Source organism: Pteropus alecto, unplaced genomic scaffold (assembly GCF_000325575.1).
Source record: "Pteropus alecto unplaced genomic scaffold, ASM32557v1 scaffold213, whole genome shotgun sequence".
NCBI classification, from domain to species: domain Eukaryota; kingdom Metazoa; phylum Chordata; class Mammalia; order Chiroptera; family Pteropodidae; genus Pteropus; species Pteropus alecto.
In genome coordinates, this window is record NW_006434829.1 from 4019263 (window position 1) to 4029604 (window position 10342).

Consider the following 10342-nt stretch of genomic DNA (forward strand, 5'->3'; position numbering starts at 1 on the left):
GGTTAATGCTTCAGCCAGGGGTAGGCCTCGAGGGAAGCCCGGCTGCGGTCCCCGTAGTCGTACAGGAGCTCCTCCCCGGCCTCGATGTCGCGGGAGGCGATGAGGATGAGGTGAGGCACGCCGTCGATGTCGTGCAGTTTGGTCTGGCAGTTCCCACATTTACTGTGATTGATCAGTCTCCCCAGGCGGTTTGTCTCCCTCGTGGCATCCACGCTGGCGGGGACGGGGTGGCAGGGTGGAGCAACAAAGGATTATTAGATTGCTAAAGAGGCTTTTGAACCCGGCCAGAGTCACGCTTGCTCTCCACTCCGGTGCGATGTCGACTTATCGTTTTTGGGAAAGCAATTCGACTCAAAGAAATACCTTTAAGAGTCGAGAGAGGCAGCGGGTGGGGTGTCTGAGATGGGGATGCAGAAGGCTCTTTGTGCAGGCATGTGAGGCAACTGGAGGGTTCTCCACGATAAATAAATGGATAAAGGACAAGTGGGCGGGTAGTGGGGGGAGGCTGTGCGTGGTGGGGGGCAGGGAGCACACGGGAACTCTACCTGCCGCGCGTTTTGCTGGGAACCTAAACTTGTTCTAAAAAATAAAGTCTGTTTAAAAAATAAAACAGTGAACTGCGCTGGCCATCTGGAGAAAAAAGCAGCCTGTGATTTCCGGACCTGCTCTGGCCAAACGCCCCGGGGGAGGGTAGGGGGCCAGGTGAGCCTCAGCAGTGGTGTTCACATAACTAGTTGAAGACGGGGCATCCGGAGCAGCTCCAACTCCAAATATAAAAAATGGGAAGGGGGAGAGCTGCTTGACAGCTTTGAAAAATGGCAGCAAGAACTAAACAGGAAGCTGAAACAATAGAGACTCGGATGCTCTCTGCGCCCCTGGCCCTGTGGCCTCTGCCATGCCCATCACTAGTGAACTCACCAGTAGGTTTTGCTCAGATACTGAAAATAGTACATGTAGCAGCCGGTGGAGGGGTCCTGCGCGTACAGAGCCTCCCGCTTCTTGGCGTCGGTGATCTCGATGAGGTCCCCGTGGTATTCCACCACAAACTCGCCCCGGGAGAACTGCTTGGTGGCGATCACGCCCCTGCCTTTGCCATCGATGAGGTCAATCTGTTGGGAGGTGACGAGAGAGAAGGTTGGTTCCTAACAGCAACGGATACGACAGTGCACGGCGGGCTTCCAGGGTGCCTAGGGCTCGCACTACTCTGGACGGCTTTCCTGCGGGACGCCTTAGAATCCTCTCGTTTTACGTGTGCACTTCAATGAGGATGATGTGAACACAGCTGTACAACTATCGTCAGGATCTATCGCCCCAAAAAGTGCCCTTGCGCCCATCGGCAAGGCATTGATTGCTACACTGGATCCTCATGAGAGACCTGCGAGGTGGGTGTCACCTCATTTTGCAGGTGAGAAAACTGAGGCTCAGAGAGGCAGAGCCATATCTAAGGCCACGAGGCCAGGAAGTGGAGTAGCACGGACTCAGTGCCACTTCCCAGGAAGAGAGCTTAGGAAACATTGATTAGTTTCTCCTTTTAAAAGTTTTCCTAGGTCTACGGCCACGCCACCCTGAATAAGCCCAATCCCGTCTGATCTCAGAAGCTAAGTAGGGTCGGGCCTGGTTAATACTTGGATGGGAGACCACCTAGGTAAACCAGGTATCATAGGTGTAAAAAATTAAAATAAAGGGTTGTAAGCTGACAAGGTCCTTGTAATCTGTGAGGTTAACCGAGGGTTGCCTCACCTAAAATAATAATAATAATAATAATAAATTAAATTAAAATAATAATGCTAAGTGAAAGCCAGGTACCACAGGCCACCCAGTCCATGATCCCATCTGTATGAACCGTCCAGAACCAGGCCAATCCAGAGACAAGCAGGCTGGTGGGTGCCAGGGGTTGGGGTTGGGGGAGTGGGGAGTGACTGCTCACAAGAAGGGGGTTTCTGTTTGGGAGGGTGAGAAAGTTCTGGAACTAGGCAGGCATGGTAGTTGTGCAGCATTGTAAATGGACTCGATGCCACTTAACTGCACACCGTAAAATGCCTAAAATCGTAAATTTTATGTCTTATGGATTCTACTGCAATTAAATCTTTGTCAGGATGACGTTTCACATGAGCCCATTTATGTTTCCTTCGTGAGACGCTCCCGTAACAACAGCTTTAGAACGTCGCCCCGCGACGGCCTAACGGCCTGACGAGTCAGCGACCCCCAAGGGTCACGGCAGCACGTTCTGACCTTGTGGCCGTGGCCTCCACACGGGGCCCTGCTGGCCTTACCTTCATTCCTTCTTCCTTCCCACTTTCAATCAACTCGTCTATTCTTTTCCTTTCTTCAGACTGAGAAGACAAAACGGGAAGCACATCAGCGTTCTCTCCCAGGCCCTCTGGACCCTGCGAGGCCACGCCACAGGGTCACCCGCAGCTGGCCTTCATAACGCCAGTCCCCAAGGACACCCAAGACCCCAAACCTCCCGTCCTTCCTCATCGCCCATCTCTCGAATGGACCAGGGGCCACACCGCGGTGGCCCAGGGACAGATTGGGCTGTGGTTATCTCCTGTGTGGCCCATGCAGTGTTTTTTAAAAATATTTAAGTCGCCGACGTCTACAATCAGGACTCTGACTTCATGCAAGCTTAGCTAGGGCTGCCTGGAGGCCGTGCCTGTTGGGGCATTGAGGGCCTCGCACCCCAAGGAGCCAACACTAAACAGAGAGGCAGAAGAGGAGTGGATGCGCTCGGCCCTCCGTGCGCTTCAGGACCGCCCCCTCCTGCCACCACCTCCGTCCCCGCCCCTGGTCCCACTTCTGTCGGAGCACGGGGCGCCGGAGGGAGCTATGCACAGACAGACCAGAAGCCCTGACCCGCTGAACCCGACAGCGCACGGAGGAGCAGGGCGGTGGGCAGAGCCCTCCACCCACGGCCGAGCCCAGAGCGCCTGCGCAGAGCCCGGGCCCGGGACTCCGCCTCGGCCAGCGGCGCAGCCTGCAGCCCACGTGGGACCTTACCGGTCGCTCAGTCCGCATGTGTTTACTGAACATCTGCAGTGTGTGCTGGGGACACGGTGGTGAGCAAGGCCCGGTCTCTGCAACCTCAGGAGGGGTTTATGGGTGCCACAGAAGACCCCGCCCCCGCCAGACGGTCCCCAGCCCGCCCGCTCCTGCCGCCCGCCCTTGGCCAGACGCCCTTGGCAGCAGCCGCACTGCCCTCCTGGCTCCCACTGACCCCGCCGCCCAAGCTCTGTTCTCCACTCGGCATCCAGGGGGTCTCTTAAAACTGAGATCTCGCCATTTCCCGTAAGCTTATTTGCCAGCAATGTACCAACGTCAGTTCTCTAGTGTGATAAATGCACCAGGGCACCATAAGATGTTGGTGATGGTGGAAACTGAGGAAGGGTCCGTGGGGACATCCTGCGCTGTCGTTGCAACCCCTCTGTAAATCTAAAATTATTCCAAAACAGTTTATTAAAAGACAAAACGCCTTTCAGTAGCTTCTCATGGCTACCGGGATAAAATCCACTTCCGATGGCCTCTGAGGTCTGCGGGGTCCCGGCCTGGCCACTCTAGCCTCATCTGCCACCATCACCATCACCCTTCCTAGGCCACCTTGTCCCTGCCTCCGGGCCTTTGCATTTGCTGTTCCCCAGGCCTGGATTACCCTCCCCCACCCCGTCTGCCTGGCTTGCTCCTTTCCTTCTAATCTCTGATCCAAGGGCGCCTCCCTCGGAGAAGCGTCCCTGACTACTGGACTGAAGCAGCCTTGGCCTAGCCACGCCACCAAGCGACTGGGTTTCATTAAACTAACGTCAGAATGCTATCCGGAATCATCTTGCTTTCTGGTTGCCTTCTTTTTTGAAAATGTTAATCGCTCTCCATGAGCAGAGGGGCCTCACGTTTCTTGAGGAATCTCTTGGCCTAGAACAGTGCCTGGCACATAGTAAGTCATCAAAGCAAAAAATGACTGTCACTGTCTCTGTCTCTGTCTCTCACACTCACACACACACACACACAGAGCCACCGTGCTGAATCATGAGCGACAACATGCAGGGATTAGTGAGTACAGTGGGCTATGCAATGGCAGTGATCGTAGAACTGGGGCAGGCGACTGGGGGTTTTCCTGCCGTGAGTGCACACGATGGCACTGGGGTGAGGTGAGGAAAGCCGGGACCCGGGTGGATGCCCCGAATGCAGAGCCAGAGGCTGTTTCATTCCAGCTCCGCACTTTGAGGCACGAAACGACCAGCTCGAGGCTTCCTAGAGAGAAGGCCGGCAGCAGCCCACAGGGGGCCCAGAAGCAGGGTGAGCTGAGTGGGAGGCACGGAAGGTCTGGATGAGGGTGCTTCCGGGCACCTCTCCAGGGCCCAGCTCCCACCCTCCTGGCCTCGGCCCCCGGCCCGTGGTCCTGCCTACTCTCCAAACTCAATGACACATCCGCCAGGCTCTTAATTTCGCTTTCACCCTTGGCCCGCCACACCCCTCATTCCCTGCCTGCCTGGGCCCTGCTTTCTGCTGCCCAGCCCAGAAGGGCAGGCAGGTCAGGACTGACCTCGCCCATAGGATAAGGCCCATCTGGCCGGCCCTCAAGCTTTACCTGCACTGACAAGAGAAGACACCACCCTGGCCAGCCACAGCCTCGCCACCCAGGCCCGCTGCCTGGCCAGCCACCACCTTTACTCGGCAGAGCCAACACAAACATGAGGGGCACAGTATGACTCTTCGGCCAGAGACAGGGCGGCTTGCTCGCGCCACAGACCGAGCTTCGGTGAAGCGAGTGTCTGCTCCCTTCTGCTCGTCTGCTGAGAGACTCAGCAGACCTCATGCATCACGTCCCACTGCAGCCTTCGCTGCCCCAGACAGAAAAGCCCTTGTTTTTCTTTAAAAAGGCCAGCTCAGCCGGCCCCCGCCCCCGCGGCCCCGAGGCCCTCCCTGTGTGGGCACGCTGGGCTCCGACGGCGGCGGGAGGCGTCTGCTCCTGGGGCCTGGCACGGCCGTGCCCTCTGCAGCGCGGTCTTGCAGAGTGACCTAGCACAGCCTCCCACTGCAGGCAAACATTTTACAGCAGCTTCTTCTGGGCCAAAAGACATCGTCTTTCTAAGGAAATGAAGCCAGAGCTCTCTGGGGGAAGAAATGGACCTCTTAGTTTTTTGTTTTTTTATCGAAGCCTCATCAATTCAAAGAAAAAAAGAGTGAGTGAGAGAGAGAGAATCATAGATATAGTATCTCTGTCTACAGATTTCACATAAAAAATGCCGAAGGAGACTGTGCAGCCAGGCGTCCCCCACCTCTCTGTGGGGGGCCATCCTGAGCACCGCCCCTTTGCCTCGAGGTTGCTTTGGGGTGGGAGTGGGGCGCGGAGGGGCTGTCCAATGCCCGTGAGTAGAGCGTGGAGGGAAACAGACCATACCCGGTGCCCTCAGCAGAGAGGCAATCGCCACACCTCACAGGTCAGGCGTCAGGTACTGCAAGCTCGGCACTCCGGGCAGGGGCGGCACCGGCCACCTGGCCTTCCTATCTGCCCCATGTGCCCAGAGGCCACAGCTGGGTGGGAATGGGCAGAGAGGAGCCTCGGGAAGCGACGCTGCTAGGGAACCATGGCGCCTACTGTGTGCCAGGCACGTTCTAAGGATTCTACGTACACTGAGCTTAACCCTCCCAACCGCCCACGAGGTCCTCGCTACCCCACTTCACAGACAGGGCAGCTGGGGCAACAGCGCAGTCAAGGAGCTGGCTCTAGGTCACATGGCCAATAAGTGGCTCCCAAGCCACAGCCCTCTACCACCTTGAGACACAACATAGGAACTTCTGGAAAGCCGACAGACCAGCCTCTGAAAGAACACGCGGCCTTCCCCACGGCCGCAGGCCCCACTGGCCCTGCCAATGCGTCCTGGACACGCTGCCCGTGGGTAACCCTGACTCCCCGCCACACGCTCCAGACGACACAGCCCCTTCCCAGAGACATCCTGATCTAGCCCCTTTTTTTTTTCATCCATAGAGACAGACGTGGTGACCTTGAGCCCCAAGGTGACACGAAGCAAGCTCAGGTCCCGCGAGCCGAGCACTGCCCCCTGGCCCGCCCTGCCCTTCAAGAGCTGCACTTAAAACTACGACCCTCTACCTGCAGCTCAGCTTTGCTCTTCCTGGAGCTCCTTCGCACAGGGTAGAAATCGGTGAGTTTGCGGTTCTGTTGCGTTTTTCCTTGAGCTCTGGGGCGGGGAGGAAAGAGGAGAAAACAGGCATTAGCACTGAAACCACGCTCACACCCAGGAGACACACAGCTCCTGCGGGGCGGTTCCCGGCAATGCTGTCGCTGAACACCTGTGTCCACCCCGGCCTGTGGTCTCGGAGGCTCACCTGCCCATGGGACCTCAGGGGGCGGGTTAGACACAGGCCACCTGCTCTTTGGGAGGGGGTGGCTCCTGTGCTCTGGACCCACGCCAGAACTGAGATGCTGGCAAATAATGGTGCCACCGGTGGTGACTGCAGGGACCCGAGCCTTAGTGTGGCTGAGGCCGAGAGGGTGGCCTGTTCAACCCTAGCGAGCTCCGTGGGGTGGGGGATGGGGGCACAGAAACCAAGCTGCCCGCACTAGGAGCTTCAGGGAGGCGCTCACTTTTTCCGAGGGGCCTGCTTGCCCTTGATGGGCTTTTTCAGGGCTTGCTTGGCGATGGCTGCATTGGGAGAATCACAAGACGAGGTCGGAGTTTTGGGAGGTTCTGCTGCTTCGGGTTTTTGGTTTGGAAAAGGTGCCAGGGGACCTCTCCTGGCGTCTTTGATCTTTAGCTCCTCGGACTTCATGGCGCTTCGTGTCGCGTTCCCAGTGTTCCTTTTCTCTGTGGGCAGAGAGTGGAGAAAGACCGGGGTTTATTCGAGACGCCCTGTCGCCCAGTTTCCAGACCGTCGGCTGCTTTCTAAGACAGGCTTTAAGAGAAGACAGCATGACAGGTGTGCCACGCAGCAGTGGGTGGGCCTGGTAAGCCCGGGGTCCACTAATGGCTCTCACAGGAGAAGCATCTGGCTTTACTCTGACTCAGACACTGGGCAGAGCTTTTGGTCTTCTGCATTTTTGTCTTCTCCTTTTTTTTTTTTTTTTAGCTTTCCTAAGGTATAACTGACAAAACAGTATGATATATAATGTTTACTTATGATATATAATGTCTATGATACATAATGTCTACGATGATCTGATACATAGTATACACTGTGAAAATCGGATCCCTCCCACCTAGTTCATTAACACATCTGGCCTTCCGCATCTCGACGGGGACAGACTTGAAGCGGACGCAGCACAGACAGCAATGCTGGCTTGAGTGCCTGACCGACTGCTTTCAGGAACTGGGCTGCGACCCCAGGAAAAAAGCTACATTCCTAACGAATGGGCCAGCGCTCGCAGACGAGAGCAGGCCACAACGCAGAACCTCTGGTCACACGTTGTGACGGACGTGGAAAATGATTTGTTACTGAAAGCGGTTGTGGGGCACCAGTGTTGGCAAACTATTCACTTTACAAAATGTGAACGTTTTTTTTTAAACGGTGCAGTCACTTTGGAAAAGGGTCTGGCAGTTCTTCAAAACATTAAACACAGAGTTACCATCTGACCCGGCAATTCTACTCTTAGGCATTTATTAAGAGAATTAAAAACATATGTCTACGTAAAAACCTGTACATGAACGTCTGCAGCAGCTTATTCATAATAACCAAAGAAGTAGAAACAACTCAAAGATCTGTCAGTGGATGGATGGATAAATAAAACGTGGTATATCCACACTGTGGAATATTATTTAGTCACAGAAAAGAATGAAGGGCTGACACAGCCTACAGCATAGATGAATTCTGAAAACATGATGCTGAGTGACAGCGGCCAGACACGAAAGGCCACGTATTGTATGACTTCCTTTATAAGAAATGTCCAGAATAGACAAATCCATAGAGACAGAATGTAGATGAGGGGCTGCCTGGGGCTAGAGGAAGAAAGGAATGTGGAGTGACTGGGAATGGGCACTGGCTTTCTTTTGGGGGTGATGAAACCTTCTGGAATGAGACACTGGAGATGGTGGAACTTATCTGTGAATATACTAAAAACCACTGAATCGTACATTTTAAAATGGTAAACTTTATGATACGTAAATTATAGCTCGAAAACAGAGGAAAATAAATACATGGAAGAAACCCATCCAAACTGTTCTCCCTCCCTCCCTCGCCTTCTCGAGTGCAACTGGGGCACAACCCTAGGAGGGCGTGGTGCCTGTGAAGGTCAGAGGTCACCTCAGTCTGCATCCAGGCAGAGCAAAGGTTGAGAATCAAGGACAAGAGCCTGGCCCTCGGGGTCTCCTCCAAAGCACGTCCGGCCCCAAATTATAACCGTTGCCATTTGCTAACACTATAAGCCAAAGAAGCTATCTTGTGCGCCACGTCACTGTTTGGGACCATTTACATTTTGCCCCATTTCAGAAGGGATGTGAGACTGGCTGGCTGCCATTTAGAGAGCCCCCTCCCCAGTCCCCGCGTGGCGGGCGCTATCCTAAGTGCTGCCAAGGCAGGAACAGGCTGCGACACTCGCAGTCCAGAAGAGCAAGGGCGGACGGTATAGAGCATTTCACAAAGCCCTTTTGCATCCATGCTTTACATCATCTTCAGAATAGCTCTGGAAGGTAGGACTCCTCTCTCCCACTTCACAGATGTGAGAAGTGAGGCTCAGAAAAGAGGAACTACCTGCCCAAGCTTCCTCCACGTAAGTGGCAGAGCGAGAGTTAGCACCCAAGTCATGTCGAGACCAACAAAACAGTATCGCCCTGTATACAGGGGAGAATCGGGCTGGGGCTGGCTCCCAGCCCGGGTTCCTCCTCCTGGTTCTCAGACCTGGCCCCAGAGGCTGGGCTAACCCATCACTTATGGTACTTTCCAGTACTGAACACAAGGCTTCCTTTGTACGGAGCAGCTGGTAGCCCGAGTTCTGCTTCTTTAAGGCGAGCTTCATTAGAAGGGAGCATGGGGACCTGGGGAGAGCTCGCACTCCCCACCGCAGCTTGAAAAGGGGATGTTTGGATTAGAGCGAGATTTCTAGGAGGTTGGTTTCAGCTTGTTTGCAGGGCCAGACAGAATTTTCAATACTGTGTATTTTCTTGTTTAGTATTTTAACTCCAAAGCTCATTGCAGATTATGCTGCTTTAGAGAGTAGCTTTGAATACTTGAGTGGAAAGAAACTTCAGAAATGAGGTCAAGGCCAGCTCATAAAAGGGAAGGAAGTCAGTTCCCGGTGTTGACATGACACAGTTAGGACTATGAGCGCGTGGTCTGTACAACCTAGACTCATAGTTTCTGCACTTCTGGCACCTGTGAGCCCCTTTAACTGCAAATCAGGTGCATTATTTTTGCAACTTGGCAAGACAATCAAGCTTGAAGGACATGCCAACTACCGTGAAAGCGGGAGAACCTGTTAGACCAACAGGGCGCACCCCCTGGGACAGGCTGCCTGTGTTTCTTAGCAGCAAGACAGAACATGGTTCCTTTCGAACTTGGGCGCTAAAAGGCTGCATAAAATGTATCATATGTGTGTCATTATGGAGGAGAGAGGCTTCTGCGGCCCAACCGGCCGTGGTCAGAACTGGGCCATTTCAGAGGCTTACCTTCCCGTTTCCTGTAGATTCCGGCTAATGGCTTCCCCTGGCATTTGACTTCGTGATGTGCAACTGAGTTCTCTTCCTGAAGGGGGGAACGTATTCCAGAGCATTTGTTCGGGCTCATGTAGGTATAGATCTTTGATTGCCCGGTAAACACATTCTCCTAGAACGACAAATGCGTATTCTGAAAGAGGCTTGAAGAAGATCCCATAGCATTTATCAGAGAAGGGGCGAGCAGAATACAAATGACAAAACATCGACATCATCATCTCTTAAACGCAGGACTACCAGGGGCTGCCAGTCCCAGGAGAGCAGTGGAAGGTTTCGAGTCTCCCAGGTCCAAGCCCGACGTTTCCTGAACACATGTGGTCTCTAATTCTAGTCACTAAGGGGACATCTGGCCAGCGGGAGACCCCGCTGTACACAAAGGTCTATGTAAGAAGAACCTACCGGTAGCGGGCAGGTCAGAATGACCCAGAGGAAACGAATGTGGAACCGGAAGGGCTGGCCTGTGTGCAGGAGCTAACTCCCCTGGCAGGAGCTGCAGGGACTCGGCACAGAAACAGGCAGGCCTCAGGGAACCTGATTAACCACTTCTTGGTCCTGAGTCAGCAAGCTAGTAGGACCTGTCACTACTGCCCAAGTCTTCTGTGAACCCAAGTCTGGCCCCTCTCAGACCAGCGCTGCCCAGCAGCCTCCCAGGACTGCCGACTGGACTGCATTTGAGGGAATGC

At 54.4% G+C, this 10342-nt stretch overlaps 1 protein-coding gene across 1 annotated transcript in view; it reads right to left on the minus strand.

The window, feature by feature from the left end:
* Nucleotides 1-2: 2 nt before the first annotated feature.
* KMT5A (lysine methyltransferase 5A) overlaps nucleotides 3-10342 on the minus strand; it is a 15877-nt gene continuing 5537 nt past the window's right edge. The window contains exons 2-7 of the mRNA XM_025045535.1: nucleotides 9615-9771; nucleotides 6602-6821; nucleotides 6107-6194; nucleotides 2274-2333; nucleotides 919-1109; nucleotides 3-213 (exon numbers count right to left, since the gene is read on the minus strand). Coding sequence (XP_024901303.1) covers nucleotides 3-213; nucleotides 919-1109; nucleotides 2274-2333; nucleotides 6107-6194; nucleotides 6602-6821; nucleotides 9615-9732 — 888 coding nt within the window. The 5' untranslated portion in view covers nucleotides 9733-9771. The remainder of the gene's footprint in view (nucleotides 214-918; nucleotides 1110-2273; nucleotides 2334-6106; nucleotides 6195-6601; nucleotides 6822-9614; nucleotides 9772-10342) is intronic.